Raw genomic sequence first — 18,295 nt, 5'->3', positions numbered from 1 at the left:
CTGGATTTCTCAGCATGCAAGGCTCTGCACCAGCAGCACACATCCGCATTTCGGATGAGACGTCAAACCAAGGCTCCGTCTGCCCTCTCAGGTGGACAGAAAAGATCCCAATGAAAATATTTTAAAAAAGAGCAGGGGATTCCTCCCCAGTGTCCTGGGACAATATTTATCCCTCAATAAACATCAGTAAAAAAACAGATTATCAAGTCATTATCACATTGCTGTTTGGGGGAGCTTGCTGTGTGCAAATCGGTTGCTGCATTTCCGACATTACAACAGTGACTGCACTTCAAAAGTTCATTGGCTGTAAAGCGCGTTGGGACATCCTGAGGTTGCTATATAAATGCAAGTCTTTGTTTCAAGTCTTTCGTTCACACAAGGGAAAAAATGCACCCAATAATTTCCTCTGGTGCTACTTCTAGGATATCAGTTAACTAATTGAAGTTCAATTCCTGTCTGAATCCTTTCAACCTGTCTGATGTTAAAAGTAGCACCTTTTCTATGTACCACGCTCTTCAAAATAAATCTAGACCCTTGGCTTATATGGGTTTGCTAGGCAAAGTATTAAGGGTTACACAAACTAAGGCAGGTGGATGCAGTTAGGATACAGATCAGCCATGACCTAACTGCATGGTGGAACACACTCAAGGGGCTGAATGATTGCTTTTGGTCAGCTTTACGTCTTAATCATAAATCTCACTCTTCAAAGCTAAGCGACCATGCGAGGCTAATTGAACGGAAGTTACACCACTACCAACAATTCCAGTGTGTGGGATGGTAGTTTGTTTATGTTACAGGACTGGTCATCCAGGAGCCTGGACTAATAATCCAGAGAACATGATCAAATTGCACCTGTGGCAGTTTAAGAATTTTAATTCCTTTTTTTTTTAATCTGGTAAAAGTAACTATGTAGCTGTCAGATGATTGTAAAAAAAAACCCATCTGGTTCATTAATGCCCTTTAGGGAAGGAAATCTGCCATCCTTCCCCGGTCTGGCCTACATGTCACTCCAGACCCACAGCAACGTGTTCGACTCCGAACTCCCTCTGAACTGGCCTAGCAAGTTACTCGGTTGTAGTCAACTGCTGGAAAGGCGTGTCAGCACCTTCTCTAGGCAGCTAAGGGTTGGGCAATAAATGCTGGGCTTGCCAGCAATTTCTACATCCCAAAAACGAAGGTATGTGAAGTCCCATAATTTAAAAACAAAGTGGAGCTTTCAACTTGTAGGGGTTATTTCACTGAGAAAAACACTTCGAAAATAATAATTTATTGCAAAGTTTCCAAAAAATTCCCTCACCGGCATTTTTGATGTTACCCTTTTGCCTACCAAAAGGAAAAAGCAAATTTGTTGATTGCAAACTGACAATTTGTGGTGACTTGTGACCTTTAACCCTTTGAGCACTACCACGGCCTTTGCCTGGATTGTTAACAATGGAAGGAGTGGGCTGATGCTCAGTTCAGTTAGCATTTACTGGGAATGGAGAGAGTGCCCTATCTATCACTGTAATCCAACATTGTCCGGTCCACTGTCAGAGCTACCTCTTTTGTACTTCAATAGGAAACCAGTGAATCCTGTTTAGCGTTTTCCATCAGGAGGGAAATTCGGCACTCAAAGGGTTAAAGCAGGATTTGCAGCTGACCTCGGCCATTTGGCTTGTCATGTCACGCCACCCCTCCCCTGTCCCCTCAGTGAATGACAAGAAGCTGTGCCCACATGCCCACTCAGTTCGGGCACTGCAGACACAGGATTTGAGCACCTAAAAGGCACTGTGCCAACTGGGCATGCTTGATCACTTAAAAAGATAACACAAATAATAACATTATTAATAATGTATTCAGTAACGCCAAGAAATAAATACAGACAGATACCATCACGAGGAGCTCAGTTAACGAAGCACAATAAAAAGTGGGGCTAAATAATTGACGGGTTCAGCCCTTTCTGCTGATAATCCCAGCCGTCGGTTTCTAACTGACCGACCCTTTAACAGATTGAAAGACTCTGATGGTTAAAAGTGTGATACTGAGCCTGAAGATGAGGGAAACCTTAGATTCCATCTCCAATCTGTGCTAAATTAGTTCATTTCACCTGGGGATGAATACATAAGAATATAAATAGCATTGTAAATAATATAGCACAGTAGGAGGCTATTCAATCCATTGAGTCTGCATCAGCTCTTCTTCTGCTGTGTTGGCATCACATATTTCACCACAGGGGCAGGGCAAAGAGTCAAGTCCCCAAAATCTACCTGAGCCAGAACAGGAATTAAACTTTCACTGTTGATGTTCTTCTGAACCACACACTAACCATCTAGCCAACTGAGATAACTGGCCCTCTCTGAAGAGCAATCCAGTTAGTCCCACTTGCCCACTCTTTCCCCATATGCCTACAATTTTTTGTCTTTCAAGTAGTTATCCCAATTCCCTTGTGAAGGCTACCTTTGAATCTGTATCTACCCTATCAGTCAGTGCGTTGCACATGCTCACATCTCCGCTGTTTGCTTTTTTGCCGATCGCCTTAAACCTGTGCCCTCTGGTTATCGACCCTTCAACCTTTGGAAATCGTTACAGAAGGGCAGGAGCAGGAGTAGGCCACTCGGCCCCTCGAGCCCCATTCAATATGCTCATGGCTGATCCTCTACTTCAACTCTATTTTCTCAGTCCCAACCCACTCTGGGAATTAGACAAGGAACATGAAATATGCATGAATGTCACATGAGGTGTAAATTCCACCCTTGATGCCCACCCCACCCTGGCTCCCTCTTTCACTGCCAGTTCTTGTGTCCGATAGGGTATCACAGGATGACTGTGGAACCACACTAGAAAGTGAACAAATAAATCTTATCTTCAAAGGGTCATCTGGTGAGCTGTAATTTCTGACCCCACACTTTGTCTTAGGGTTGCAACCCTCCAGGATTTGCCCTGGAGTCTCCAGGAATTTAAGATTAATCTCCTTGGGCTGTGCTTCAAGCAAAAGAAAGGCCCTGGTGATTCATTCAGAAATTGAGTTTGTGTTTTTTCCATTTTCTTTGTAGTTTTTTTAGGTATTTGTTGTAGAGTTATGACAGAGAGGGAAGGTGGGGGAAAAGCTGTTTGACTGGATGGGGCAGTTGGAGGAAACCTTTAGGAATTCATCAATGACAATGCAGCACAGTGATGTAGGGCGGGGAATCTCCATGGAGCTACCCAATGTCAAGTATTATGGATTAAAGCCCTTCCTTCTTCAGAACCGGTGGTGATTCTAAAACATACCAGAGATTGTCCTCTGGTACAATACGAGGGTTTATTGCTGTGTGGATTAGTGCCCCTGCTGGCCCTCCATTGATCACTGTTCACCATTATGGAAGCTTATCTAGAGCGGGACCCTAGGCCTCTGTGTAAAGATAATTCCTTATGACAATATAGGGCCTGGAACTTCCTGAATAACCTGTGCCAAAAACAGTGGGGCAGTTATGGCGTAATGCCCAACTTTAGTGCAAAAGGTTGAGAAAATTTGGGCCTAAGTGATTAACATCGGTTTTTACGCTATACTTAAATTTCCTGGGCATTACACAATAAATGATAAGCGATTGAGAAGTGTAGAGGAATATAGGGACCTTGGGCATGTCCACAGATCCCTGAATATGGCTGGACAGGTGGATAAGGTGGTCAGGAAAGCATATGGGATACTTGCCTTTGTTAGCTGAGGCATAGAATATAAGAGCTGGGAGGTTATTGTGGAACTGTATAAAACATTGTATAAAACATTGGTTAGGCCACAGCTGGAGTACTGTGTGCAGTTCTGGTCACCGCACCATAGGAAAGATGTGATTACACTAGCGAGGGTACGGAGGAAATTTATGAGGATGTTGCCTGGAATTTTAGTGATGAGGTAAGATTGGATAGGCTGGGGTTGTTCTCCTTGGAATAGAGAAGGCTGAGGGTAGATCTGATTGAAATGTACAACATTTTGAGAGGCCTGGATAGAGTGGAGGTGAAGGGCCAATTCACCTTAGCAGAGAGGTCAGTGACTAGGGGGCATAGTTTTAAAGTAATTGGTAGAACAATTAGAGGGGAGATGAGGAAAAATGTTTTCACCCAGAGGCTGGTGGGGATCTAGAACTCACTGCCTGAAAGGGTGGTAGAGGCAGAAACCTGCATAAAATTTATGGACTTGAAGTGTCGCAACATACAAGGCTATGGACTAAGAGCTGGAAAGTGGAATTAGGCTGGATGACTACTTGTCAGCCAGCAGGGACATGATGGGTCAAATGGCCTCCTTCAGTGCTGTAAATTTCTATGATTCTATGATTCTTCCACTGATGCTCCCACCTCTAACATAGCTCAGCCCTTATGCAAAAAAAAAAACCCAGAGAGTGTGCGTTTCCTGCATTAACACCTGCTCCGAATACAAGAAGTTTGCTAAGTGATTTTTAAAAAAATTTCTCCTCACTGAGACCTACATTGTATTTTCGGGATATCTAAATGATTTTTGTAGCATCAAAGTAATTATGTTAAAACTAAAATGCATCCATGTTTCTGTAAACATTTGCCTAATGTGCATGTGGATGATGTAATGGCTTCAAACTTTTAATATTCATACACGAGATAATGAATTTGGCTGAAGTTTCCTCGAGCGCCAATTGTTCACCCTGATTTCTGTCAGTTTTATGTCAGATTTTTACGTTCCGGTGTATCCCAATAAGATTAGATTAGATTAGAGATACAGCACTGAAACAGGCCCTTCGGCCCACCGAGTCTGTGCCGACCATCAACCACCCATTTATACTAATCCTACACTAATCCCATATTCCTACCAAACATCCCCACCTGTCCCTATATTTCCCTACCACCTACCTATACTAGTGACAATTTATAATGGCCAATTTACCTACCAACCTGCAAGTCTTTTGGCTTGTGGGAGGAAACCGGAGCACCCGGAGAAAACCCACGCAGACACAGGGAGAACTTGCAAACTCCACACAGGCAGTACCCAGAATCGAACCCGGGTCCCTGGAGCTGTGAGGCTGCGGTGCTAACCACTGCGCCACTGTGCCGCCCACAATGGTCAGGAAAGTCTCGGTGTAAATTGCCAACAGCAAGATTGGACTAAATTTCAGCATAGTTTGCCGGTTACACCAATCGTGGAAATTTTGGGCCTTTTTTTCTTCCAAAGGGTTCGATTATTGCTGACACCCACACAACTTTTGTTCTGAACTATTTGTGAATTATTACAAAGTGCAACACTACCACCTGCTGTTGGGAGGTGAAACGATTCCACGCCCTCAGAAAAACTTCTTTTTGATTTGGTAAATAATTAAAGTATGAGCCTCTGTACCCATCCCCTTAAAGGGGCAGGAAAAATGGAGGGTCAGACATAGTTTTTTTAAAAACAGTGGGCCACTTATGGTGTAATGCCCAATTTTAGTGCAAAAGGTTGAGGAGATTTGCGCCTAAGTGACTAACATCAGTTTTTACACTATACTTAAATTTCCTGGGCATTATTACACAATAAATATAACAGAATCGTGTTTTCAATCTGTAATCAGATGCAGTGGTTCAGCCAATCAAAGATGGTGCAGCCTCTGCATTGGTGATGGAACACTCACAAAGCTGTCATTGCAAATTTCAGAATCGTCACCCTTAGCAAGAAAAGCTTTTTTTAAAAAAGGTACAACTGGCTGTAGCTTTTACGCGCTGAATTTCTGCTTAGCTAAATCACTCAGACAGTTAGGGTCCATTGCAGCCTCCAGTCTCACGCACTCTGGCTGCAGTTAAGCTACATATCCAGGCGCCAGGAGATTGTCTGCTTTGCCAGTCGTGCTGGTTGTCTGACTGGCCTCTGTTTGGATGGTTTACTGAGAGATAAGGTGACTTAACCCACTAAACTGAGCGGAAATCTCAAGCGCCAAAGATCTTCTCAAGTCTGCAAGCTGCCCGCGGAAGTTCCTGTTATATGTTTTAAAGAAAGCCTTTCTTGCTTTTCTCACATGACGGCAGGGACTACATTGCGGAGGTACTTCACGGGTTGTTCTGAGGCCCTGGTCAGCACTGTATATAAATGCATATAAATTCTTTTACAGGGTCTGGGTGGTGTCAATCCTCTCATAGCAGAATATGGTCTGGGTGTTAACAGCAGCTAAAATTTGAATGAATTGGCTCCCTTATTTTGCTATATCTTTCCGGTGCGGGAGCTATTAATTGAGGTTTTAATGTGTTTTTATCCATCAAATGAGAACGGAAAGCTACAAGACCAGCTCCTTTCTCCGTCCACCTGCCCCTCTTACCTTCTTACCTGATTCTGCCAATTGGTGTCAAACTCCATTTGTCCAATCCCCTATTCCCTGTCCTCCCTCCCTCCACAGCTAAAGCAGGCCATTGCCTGAGCCAATAGTTTAGTCCGAACAGCATCTGTCTGTATTTAAACGAAACACATTTAATCAATTGCACAAAACATTCTCAGTCCCTTTATCGAAGCAGAGAACCAACGGAGGTAAATACAAGGCTATCATTTTGGCAAAAATGTTTAACTGTTCATCGCGTCGGGTGGTTTCGGGTAAATGCGTAATGTCTGCAAACCAGGAGTGTAATCGGATGGGGAGATGTTGGCGGAACGGGCAGGTGGGGAGGAGTGGGTGGTGATGCTTTATCGAGGAGTTCTTGCGTGGTAACACCTGAAGAGTCGGAAAGGCCTCGGGCCTGCTGAGCCACTGTGCCTGTCGGCGGCAAGTTAAGGATCCCACTCGTCGTCGTGGTGCTGGGCTGCTATGACGACCACCACTGTCAGGATGGCGCAGAGGACCATGGAGGCGATCCCCACGGCGAGGCTGATGAAGGAGAAGTTCCGGGCTTCGCGAGAGGCGATCTCTGCCGACACCATGTCCCCTCGCGCGATGGCAGCTCGCACCTGTTTCACGGAGAAAGGCGTGGATGTTAACCATACTGCATTGTCAACATGTGTAAATCTAGCCTCAAAAAATAAATTCAGTGGTGATGAGCGGGGGTGAGGGGAGGAAAAGCACTCACTAGGGTTTCTAACTCTGGTTGGATTTATTACCAGGGGTCTCACCTCCCACTGCCCCACCCACAGGCTCTCACCATTGGTCCCCTCTTCCATAGCCAATGGGAAAGCAAACAGACACTTTATGACTTAATTGGATGATCATGACAATTCCAACTCTGATATCTTTATTAGTCGAGGCATAGAATATAAGAGCAGGGAGGTTATGATGGAGCTATATAAAATGCTAGTTAGGCCACAGCTGGTGTACTGTGTACAGCTCTGAGCACCACACTATAGGAAGGATGTGATTGCACTAGAGAGAGTGCAAAGGAGATTCACCAGGATGTTGCCTGGGCTGGAGCATTTCAGCTATGAAGAGAGACTGAAAAGGTTTGGGTTGTTTTCCTTAGAGCAGAGAAGGCTGAGGGGGGACGTGATTGAGCTGTACAAAATTATGAGGGGCATTGATAGGTTGGATAGGAAGAAACTTTTTCCCTTAGTGGAGGGGTCAATAACCAGGAGGTATAGATTTAAGGTAAAGGGAAGGCGATTTGAGGAAAAAAAATTTCACCCAGAGGGTGGTTGGAATCTGGAACACACTGCCTGAAGAGGTGGTAGAGGCAGGAACCCTCACAACATTTAAGAAGTATTTAGATGAGCACTTGAAACGTCATAGCATACAAGGCTACGGGCCAAGTGCTGGAAAATGGGATTAGAATGGTTAGGTGCTTGATGGCCGGCACAGACACGATGGGCCGAAGGGACTGTTTCTGTGCAGTATAACTCTATGACTCTACGACTCTTTATTAAACAGAAGTGTTTAAAGAGAATGAAAAATAAAGCCGACAGTTTTTAAAATTCCATCTAATGATGTTTGCTCCTTGGATTTGCTCACAGCAGTGTTCTGGAAATTCACCTTCAATTCCTGGAGACTCCAGGTCAATTCTGGAGGCTTGGTAACACCTGAGCACTCAAGCCAGGAGTATTTTTTCTGGGTTTTTTTCTCTCTTCAGAACTCCTGGTGCATGCTGGGAAATTTGCATGTCCAAATTTCCCCATAGGCTTTCCCAGCATGCACCAGGATCACTGAAACAAAAAATGCCAATTCATGTGAAGTCAGGAAAAGTGGGCGAGTCAAAAACTAGACACCATAAATATAAGCTAGTCACTAATAAATCCAATAGTGAAAAAGGGTGCAAGCCACAGGCTAAATAATTACAGGCCGGTCAGTCTGACCTCAGTGGTGGTCAAATTATTAGAATCAGTTCTGAGGAACAGGATAAACTGCAACTTAGAAAGGCAAGGATTAATCAGGGGTAGTCAGCATGGATTTGTTAAGTGAAGGTCGTGTCTTAATTAATTGAATTTTTTGAGGAAGTAACAAGGAGGATTGATGAGGGTAGAACAGTGGATGTGGTCTACATGGACTTTAGTAAGGCATTTGACAAGGTCCCACATGGCAGACTGGTCAGAAAAGTAAAGGCCCATGGGATTCAGGGAAATGTGGTAGGTTGGATCCAGAATTGGCTCAGTGACAGGAAACAAAGGGTTATAGTCGACGGATGTTTTTGCAAATGGAAAGCGTTTTCCAGTGGCACTCCACAGGGCTCAATGTTAGGTCCCTTGCTGTTTGTGGTATATATTAATGATTTGGACTTAAATATGGGAGGCATGATTGGAAGTTTTACAGATAACACAAAAATTGGCCGTGTAGTTGATAGTGAAGAGGATAACCGTAGACTCCAGAATGGTATCAATGGTTTGGTTGAGTGGGCGGAAAAGTGGCAAATGGAATTCAATCCGGAGAACAAAGAACAAAGAACAGTACAGCACAGGAACAGGCCATTTGGCCCTCCAAGCCTGCGCCGATCTTGATGCCTGCCTAAACTAACACCTTCTGCACTTCCGGGGCCCATATCCCTCTATTCCCTTCCTATTCATATATTTGTCAAAATGTCTCTTAAACGTCGCTATCGTATCTGCTTCCACCACCTCCCCTGGCAGAAAGTTCCAGGCACTCACCACCCTCTGTGTAAAAAACTTGCCTCGCACATCCCTTCTAAACCTTACCCCTTGCACCTTAAACCTATGTACCCTAGTAACTGACTCTTCCACCCTGGGAAAAAGCTTCTGACTATCCACTCTGTCCATGCCGCTCATAACTTTGTAAACCTCTATCATGTCGCCCCTCCACCTCCGTCGTTCCAGTGAAAACAATCGAGTTTTTCCAACCTCTCTTCATAGCTAATGCCCTCCAGACCAGGCAACATCCTGGTAAACCTCCTCTGTACCCTCTCCAAAGCCTCCACGTCCTTCTGGTAGTGTGGCGACCATAATTGCATGCAATTCTAAGTGTGGCCTAACTAAGGTTCTGTACAGCTGCAACATGACTTGCCAATTTTTATACTCTATGCCCCGACCGATGAAGGCAAGCATGCCGTATGCCTTCTTGACTACCTTATCCGCCTGCGTTGCCACTTTCAGTGACCTGTGGACCTGTACGCCCAGATCTCTCTGCCTGTCAATACTCCTAAGGGTTCTGCCATTTACTGTATACTTCCCACCTGCATTAGACCTTCCAAAATGTATTACCTCACATTTGTCCGGATTAGACTCCATCTGCCATTTCTCCGCCCAAGTCTCCAACCGATCTATATCCTGCTTTCTCCTTTGACAATCCTCATCATTATCCGCAACTCCACCAACCTTTGTGTCATCCGCAAACTTACTAATCAGACCAGCTACATTTTCCTCCAAATCATTTATATATACTACAAACAGCAAAGGTCCCAGAACTGATCCCTGCGGAACACCACCAGTCACAGCCCTCCATTCAGAAAAGCACCCTTCCACTGCTACCCTCTGTCTTCTATGACCGAGCCAGTTCTGTATCCATCTTGCCAGCTCACCTCTGATCCCGTGTGACTTCACCTTTTGTACTAGTCTGCCATGTGGGACCTTGTCAAAGACTTTACTAAAGTCCATATAGATAACATCCACTGCCCTTCCTTTATCAATCGTCTTCGTCACTTCCTCAAAAAGCTCAAACAAGTTAGTAAGACATGACCTCCCCTTCACAAAACCATGCTGTTTCTCGCTAATAAGTTTGTTTGTTTCCAAATGGGAATAAATCCTGTCCCGAATAATCCTCTTTAATAGTTTCCCTACCACTGATGTAAGGCTCACCGGCCTATAATTTCCTGGATTATCCTTGTGAGGTAATGCATTTGGGGAGGGCAAATAAAGCGAGCAATAAATGGGAGGATATTGAGAGGAGTAGAAGAAGTGAGAGACCTTGGAGTGCATGTCCACAGATCCCTGAAGGTGGTAGGACAGGTAGATAAAGTGGTGAAGAAGACATATGGATTGCTTTCCTTTATTGGCTGAGGTATAGAATACAAAATCAGGGATGTGATGCTGGAACTGTATAAAACGCTGATTGGGCCACAGCTGGAGTATTGCATACAGTTCTGGTCACCGCATTACAGGGAGGACATAATTGCTCTGGAGAGAGTGCAGAGGAGATTTACAAGAATGTTGCCAAGGCTTGAAAATTGCAGCTATGAGGAAAGATTGGATAGGCAGGGGTTGCTTTCCTTAGAACAGAGGAGGCTGAGGGGTGACTTAATTGAGGTGTACAAAATTATGAGGGGCCTAGTTAAAGTAGATAGGAGGGACCTGTTTCCTCTAGCGGAGAGGTCAATTACCAGGGGGCACAGATTTAAGGTGATTGGCAGAAGGATTAGAGTGGACATGAGGAAAAACTTTTTCACCCAGAGGGTGGTGGGTGTCTGGAATTCACTGCCTGGATCGGTGGTGGAGGCAGAAACCCTCAACTCATTTAAAAGGTACCTGGACCTGCACCTGAAGTGCTGTAACCTGCAAGGCTATGGACCAGGTGCTGGAAGGTGGGATTAGATTGGGCGGCTAGTTTTTTCAGCTGGCGCAGACACGATAGGCTGAATGGCTTCTTTCTGTGCCATAACTTTTCTATGGTTCTATGGTTCGAGGGAAGGTCCTTCACTCAGAGCATGGTTAGAATGTGGACCCACTACATCATAGAGTAGCTGAGACGAATAATGCAGCATGCATTTAAGCAAAGCTAGATAAGTGCATGAGGGAGAAAGGATGAAAGGATATGTTGATATTGTGAAGTGGAATAGGGTGGGAAATGACGTGTGGGGAGCATAGACCAGTTGGGCCGAATGGCCTGTTTCTGCTGTAAATTCTATGTAATGTCTTGGTGAAATGGCAAACGTTTCTCAGCCTGTGCCGCTCGGTCACATGTCTCATGGGACCTTTCTTTGCCAATCTTCATCCTTTATTTCAGGAAAGGCAGCTAGCCAGGAAATGGAACATTTCCCCGATTTCACACCCAGTGAAAGGTCAAAGTAGATGTGATGGTTTTGAAAGACTTACAATTCAGATTTGGATCAGAAATCAAGGAAATTGGTTAAGCTGTAAAAAACAATCTATCTATGGGACCTAGGGTTTGATAAATAGTGGCAATGAGATAAGATTAAATTGATACAGATCAGTTAGTTGGACCTCATTAAGCCCAATTCTGCTTGCTACAGTCCAATTAGGATCTCGCAGCTGTCGAACGAGGGGAACTAGAATGATTGAGAGGATGGAGGGGTTTGGTTATGAGCAGCAGTTATATAAATTGGGCACGCTCTCACTGGAAAAGAGATGGTTGCTAGGTGATGTGATTGCTGTTTTTGGGATGCAGACCGTGGCAAGCTTTTTCACCTTGTCTGGAACAGCAGAACCAGAGGACATGACCTGCGTTTGAAGGGGATAAATTCGAAGCAAATCTGTGGAAACAATATTTCAGTGAGCAAATGATCAATCAGGCCCCCTAGGGACAGGATGAAAGATATTAGTATTGATTAGTCCAAAAGCAAATTAGATAGATTTCTTTCAAGAAATAACATTTGGTGATACAGCATTATGCACTCAATGCCAATGTAAAACTATAAACATTTTTAAAATGAAAAAGACCCATGGGAACAAGGACAAAAATGGCTGTTAAAGTAAATTAGAATTCTTTTATGTATTAGAAGTGCCTTTTTATTATTGTCTTGATTCTTTTAAGTTATTTCAGTGGTCGTGACCCTGAGTATTCCGCTTCAACGCAGCCTCGGTTAAAGCTGTGAAATTCTGTCCAGAGACCAATTTAAATCTCCAGCCGTGTAATCACCGCCACTGACCAGACAGTGTAAATCAGAAAAGGCTCCAGGACATGGGGTTAACCCTCTGTTGCGAGAGCTTTGAATTAGAGGATTGCCGGCCAGCATTATTTCACAAAACAGAATAAAATAAAATAAAAATATTATTCCTCTCAACTTCTGATTTTCAGTGAGCATAAGAACATAAGAGCAGGAATAGACTCTACGGCCCCTCGAGCCTGCTCCACCATTCAAAACAATAATGCATGATCTTATGCACTTTCCTGCCCACTCCCCATACCCCTTGATTCTCTGAGAGATCAAAAGTCTATCTATTCCAGCATTTAATTAGCTCAATGATGGAGCATCCACAACCCTCTGGGGTCGAGAATTCCAAAGGTTCACAACCCTTTGAGTGAAGAAATTTGTAATCGTCTCAGTCCTAAATGATCAATCCCTTATCCTGAGACTATGCCCCCGTGTTCTAGATTCCCCAGGTGGGGGAAACAACCACTCAGGATCTACCCTGTCAAACCCTTCAGGATTCTGGAGTCAGTAGGAGAGTTGCTCCATTCCAACCTCAAACACACCTCCTGGTGAGACGGAGCTGGAGGCTAATGACTGCACAGTGGATTACACATGGATCTGCACTGCTGGCCCCAATCGGACATCAATCGGCAGCCAGCAATATCTAAAATGGTAACTTAGCTGAACTTAGCTGTCCCATCGGGGGCAAGCAGTGGGCAGCCTCTTCCTTTCAGCTCACAATGCAGAAGGAGCAGGTCGGCCTCTGTTCAAGACAGAGTCTTACCTACCCCGCTACAGGCAGGATATGGACTACTGTTCACAGAGACTTGGCAGGCAATCTCCAGCCTTCTTATCAGCCAGTGAAGGTCAAAGGTGTGGAACAGCCCCGCGCGTGGAGGGTGACAGGAAGAAAATGCACGCTTGCGTGCATATCTGCTCACACCCACATGCTCTGTTTGATTGCCTTGGGGAGTTGGGGCTGTGCGGAGGATAATGGCTGCACAACATCTAGATGGGGAAGGCTTGATGGACCAGATGGTTTAAATACATATCACAGGCATATACTTATCTCCATGTCTACACATACTCATATATACACAATCACATATACACACAAATACACACCACACACATATACATATCTCCATATCTACACACACCCATATATACACACGCGCACACACCTACCTCCATATCTACACACAAAGACATGCACAGACAAATACCACACACATACACTTACCTCCATAGCTACACATACCTATATACACAGAAGTACCACGCACATGCACTTATCTGCATTTCTAGGCACACCCATATACATGCACACACACCCCTACAAATGCACACACAACACACATATCTACACCCATCAACCGATATACAAACAAATACCACACGCACATACACTTAACTCCACATCTACACTTGCCCATGTACACACACATACATACACATACCTCCATATCTACACACACCACACCCATATACTCATATATTATACATATAAATATATCCATACATAAACACACATACACTTATCTCCATATCTATACACACACTCTTATATACATGTCACAGAAATATACTTATCTCCATATCTACACACACATACACCACACATAACCTACATATCTACACACATACAGCCATATACACACCTACACCACACACACACGCCTATTTACATGTCTACACGACACACATTTATATACACACAGATACACTACCACTACATATCTACACACATCCATATACACACACATCAATATACAAACACATCCGAACCAGATTCGCCTACCTACCAATCTACCCACACACACCTATGATATACAAACACACTCAAATACAATCACATACCTATACCAATCATAACAAGCATACCTTCAAGCACACATGTACTCACATCCATCCGGGTGCGCATACATGCAAGCATGCACACGCATACACATAAACACATACACCTATATACATATACCTACACACACTTATAAACCAACACATACAGGCAATTGTTCGTTGTATACCTGACTAAGATTTGTGGTGGCGTTTTGAAGATGTTTCTGATCCTTTGGTAAGGGGAAAGCTGCTTGATGTAAAGGCCTAGGAGGTGTGTAGTGACATTTACAATAAGTCCAACTAATGTCAAATGAAACCAGTGATTAAAGCTTTTAATACAGTATTAGATACCGCATGATATTGTGTGTTGTCTATGTGACTGCCCCTTTAAGAGAGGTGCTGATGGTAAGATTCCCTCTTTAAAAGTCACACTGCTGGTGAGCCTGCTTCCTCACACAGAAGCAATAATGGCAAGACTCTTAAGTGTGAAAAAAATCAACCTGAAATCAGACCTGAGTCTGTGCTTCCTGGGTGCATTTCCAGAACCCCTGCTGACAGGCTGCCCAGGACAGGAGACAAGGCAACTGGGACACTCACCTGTACAGCTTTGAATATGGCAAAAATCCCAGTTGGCCAGAAACAGCACACTGTAGTCAACACTGCGATGGGTAGGTAATCGTGAGGGGGCCGTGGAGGGTTCATCATTGCAATGGAAGCTGGCATCTGCTGCCCACCTGACGTAATCCCATTGTTTCCTGGGAGATACGGCCCCACATTCTGAGGAGAAGAGGAGCACAGTTTCCGATTGTTAACATCATTTGAGACAGTCAGTCCAGAGATAGAAGAAAAACGCGGGAAGCTCTGAAATTCCTGACCTTTCCCCCATGTAACAAATGGTGATTGTATCAATGTAAGGACTGGAGCCAGCAGATTCCTGACCTCTTTTCCATTGAGTAATTGGCGATTTGAATCACTGTAAGGGCAAGATCCAGAGGAAATTCCCGATCTCTTTCCCATGAGTAATTGGTAATCGAATCACTAAGGACAGGAATCAGGAAATTCCTGATCTCTTTCCCAATGAATAATTAGCGACTCGGATCACTCTACAGTCAGAAGCCCTGAAATTCCTCAGGCTGGCAATGTTGAAATGCCACCCATCAGTTCCCTCCAGCACGGGCCCTCCGGAGTTGACAGGGTCAGTGGGAAGGCATCGAACTTTCATGGACAATAGGACACAAATGGCACTGGTGCCTGTCCTTCACATGTGGCTGGAAAATATACCATCTGTCGTCATGGTGGGGAATGGTTGCCCAAGTTTCCCTGCCTCACCTCAACCCAATTCCAACCCAGCCCTCCTTCCTAACCTGGCCCTCCCCGGTCCTGATGGGCCCTGCCAGTGATGCCCACAACCCCAAAATGAATAAATAATGAACGTGTGGGATGAGTAATGTTGCTCTTTCCTGCCCCTTTCCTAATATGACTATCTCTCCTTTATTGTGGCTAATACTGGCCACAGTATTATAGTTAAGGTCTGTGAAATCTAAATCTCTAATATACCAGGGTTTTCGTGAATGGCTGTTCCACATTCTCTGGATGTGTCGAGTCGCTTCCCTGTGTTAAATTAATGGCACATTTATATTCCATATTTTCTAGATCTGTGTGTAACATTGTACATCAACCAGTGTTAAATCTCATGTTACTGCCAAACTGAAGATTATACAGTGCACAGAATGATACAGTATCTCCCGCTTTATGATGACATCTGAAGCCCCTCGGCTTAACGTCTACCTGTTAGGGGTAATCGTCTGGAATGGAAATTCAGATGGGAGAGAGGGAGGAAGGGAGGGAGGAAGCAGGGAAGGGAGGAGTGTATTTCCATAGTGTCTTTCACAACTTCAGGGATGTCACAAAATGCTTTACAGCCAATGAAGTACTTCTGAAATGTAGACACTGTTGTCATGTGGGAAATGTGGGGAACAATTTGTGCACAGCAAGCTCCCACAAACAGCAATGTGAAATTGACCAGATAATCTGTTTTTTGTGATGTGGATTGAGGGATAATTACTGGCCAGGACACTGGGGAAAATCCCTCCTGCTCTTCTGCTAAATAATGGTAATGGGATATTTTACATCCCCCTGAGCGGGTAGATGGGGCTTCAGTGGAAGAGAGCTGAGTCTAAGTTGATTTCATTGTAACTCCAGCAAGTGGCAGCAGGAGCCGAGTGGGGGGAGGTCACCAGGTCACAGCCAGATTCAGGAACGCTATCGGATTTTTTTCACCCTAAGTTTTCCCTGGGCTGATTGTAGAGTTCAGCACTGCCGCCCCAGCTGAGACCAGACAGCTCAGCGCAGGCCAAGGGGTCTAACTGGGGCCTACTGGTCGACATGATTTGGTACAATGCTGGAAGAATTAAAGGAATATCCTTCATCGGGTTAATAATGGAATGCAAGTCCAGGGATTTCTGTTCCTGAGCTCCCCAGCCTGTGAATTTTCCACCTGCTCAATTTAAAGGAAGGAAAAAATTGTTGGATAGCAGGCGAGACGCGGAAAACCCCAGGCAGCACAATGTAAAATCCACTCACTGGCGGAGCGAGCCTTTGGCGTATTGGCAGCATTGCTGCCTCTGAGGCAGGTGTGCTGTCGGGTTTGTACTCAGCTCTGCACACACTCAGTGTGAGGAGATCAGAGCTTTGGCTGGTTAATCGGCAGTGGGATGCTTGCATTTGTAGGTGGCATTTACCACCAACCCCCTCCCCATTCCCGGGTTGTGGGAGCCCATAAACCTCTCCCACCCCATAGGACAAACCTCCTACTGTCTGGTATAAAGCTGGTTGTGGCCATAGAAGGAGTGTTATCATCATGGCCTATCAGCCTGTGAATCCTTCCACTGCTTTGCATGGCTCTGCATGGGAAGATATGAACAAAGAACAAAGACCAGTACAGCACAGGAACAGGCCATTCGGCCCTCCAAGCCTGCGCCGATCTTCATGCCTGCCTAAACTAAAACCTTCTGCACTTCCGGGGTCCACATCCCTCTATTCCCTTCCTATTCATGTATTTGTCAAGATGCCTCTTAAACGTCTCTATGGAACCTGCTTCCACCACCTCCCCCGGCAACAGGTTCCATGCACTCACCACCATCTGTGTAAAGAACTTGCCTCGCTCATCCCCTCTAAACTTTGCTCCTCTCACCTTAAACCGATGTCCCCTAGTAACTGACTCTTCCACCCTGGGAAAAAGCTTCTGACTATCCACTCTGTCCATGCCGCTTATAACTTTGCAAACCTCTATCATATCGCCCCTCCACCTCCGTCGTTCCAGTGAAAACAATCCGAGTTTATCCAACCTCTCCTCATAGCTAATGCCCTCCAGACCAGGCAACATCCTGGTAAACCTCTTCTGTACCCTCTCCAAAGCCTCCACATCCTTCTGGTAGTGTGGCGACCAGAATTGCACGCAATGAAGTCAACATTAATTGCATTGACCCTACACAACCAGTACACGGGCCTTTGCCTCCCCACCACCCCTCTCCTGTGTTACCCTTCGTACACAATTCTTACTCACATTTGCCATTGGATAAACCGGCACGTAGGCAGCACAGGGCTGGTACTGCATGGCATAGCCTTGGTGTCCGTACACTGCTGACCCCATTGGTCCCGCTGGGTGATTTGAGGGTATGGCATATCCTTGAGATGAGCCGTTGAACTGAGTCTCCTGGACGAAGCCATCTGTGCCCAGTGTCATTGTCGAAGGGTGCATTGGCATCGAATAGGCTGGCGATGTGCCATTTGCTGAGGCCTCCTGCACTGGGTAAGGCGGAGGTGACATGGGTGCTTGGTGCCCTCCATCCTGTAATGCTTTAGGAGAGAACAAGGTTAGAGTTGATAGTCTGGGTACAGGGAAATTCTGTTGTTCATTAACATCCCACTTGACATGACCCATCTCATTAAAGTCACAACTCTTTCCTTTCCTCCCTTTCTAAGGGCAGTTGGATCATGCTGGCTACAGGTTGTGGACTAGTCGTCCTCTCTCACCTTGTTCCCCTCGTGTGGTAGTCTAGGCCAGGGTGTCCACTCTGTTTATCTCCATCGAGCAACAAAGGATGTTGATGGGAGAAGTTACGATTATAGAGCGAGCAAATGGGATTAACATCAGTACAGATACAGCCAGTAATAGAGGCCGTTAATTAGGAGGAGTTACTAACTATGATAGCGAGAGCAAAGGGGATTAACATCAGTACAGATACAGCCAGCAATACAGGGCATTGATTAGGAGGAG

The 18,295-nt window shown here is 45.0% G+C and overlaps 1 protein-coding gene across 1 annotated transcript; it reads right to left on the bottom strand.

Annotated features, from left to right (window-relative positions):
* Nucleotides 1-6,706: 6,706 nt before the first annotated feature.
* prrt1 (proline-rich transmembrane protein 1) lies at nt 6,707-17,649 on the bottom strand. The gene is made up of 3 exons (XM_068009163.1): nt 17,582-17,649; nt 14,614-14,793; nt 6,707-6,883 (listed from the first exon to the last, which is right to left on the bottom strand). Exons 1-3 carry the CDS (start codon nt 17,630-17,632, stop codon nt 6,707-6,709), a joined length of 408 nt encoding a protein of 135 aa, XP_067865264.1. The 5' UTR covers nt 17,633-17,649.
* Between the last annotated feature and the right edge of the window lie 646 nt (nt 17,650-18,295).

This window comes from Heterodontus francisci, chromosome 29 (assembly GCF_036365525.1).
Source record: "Heterodontus francisci isolate sHetFra1 chromosome 29, sHetFra1.hap1, whole genome shotgun sequence".
NCBI lineage: Eukaryota > Metazoa > Chordata > Chondrichthyes > Heterodontiformes > Heterodontidae > Heterodontus > Heterodontus francisci.
Note: the sequence above shows the minus strand (reverse complement) of the source record. Positions and strands in the feature narration are given on the sequence as shown.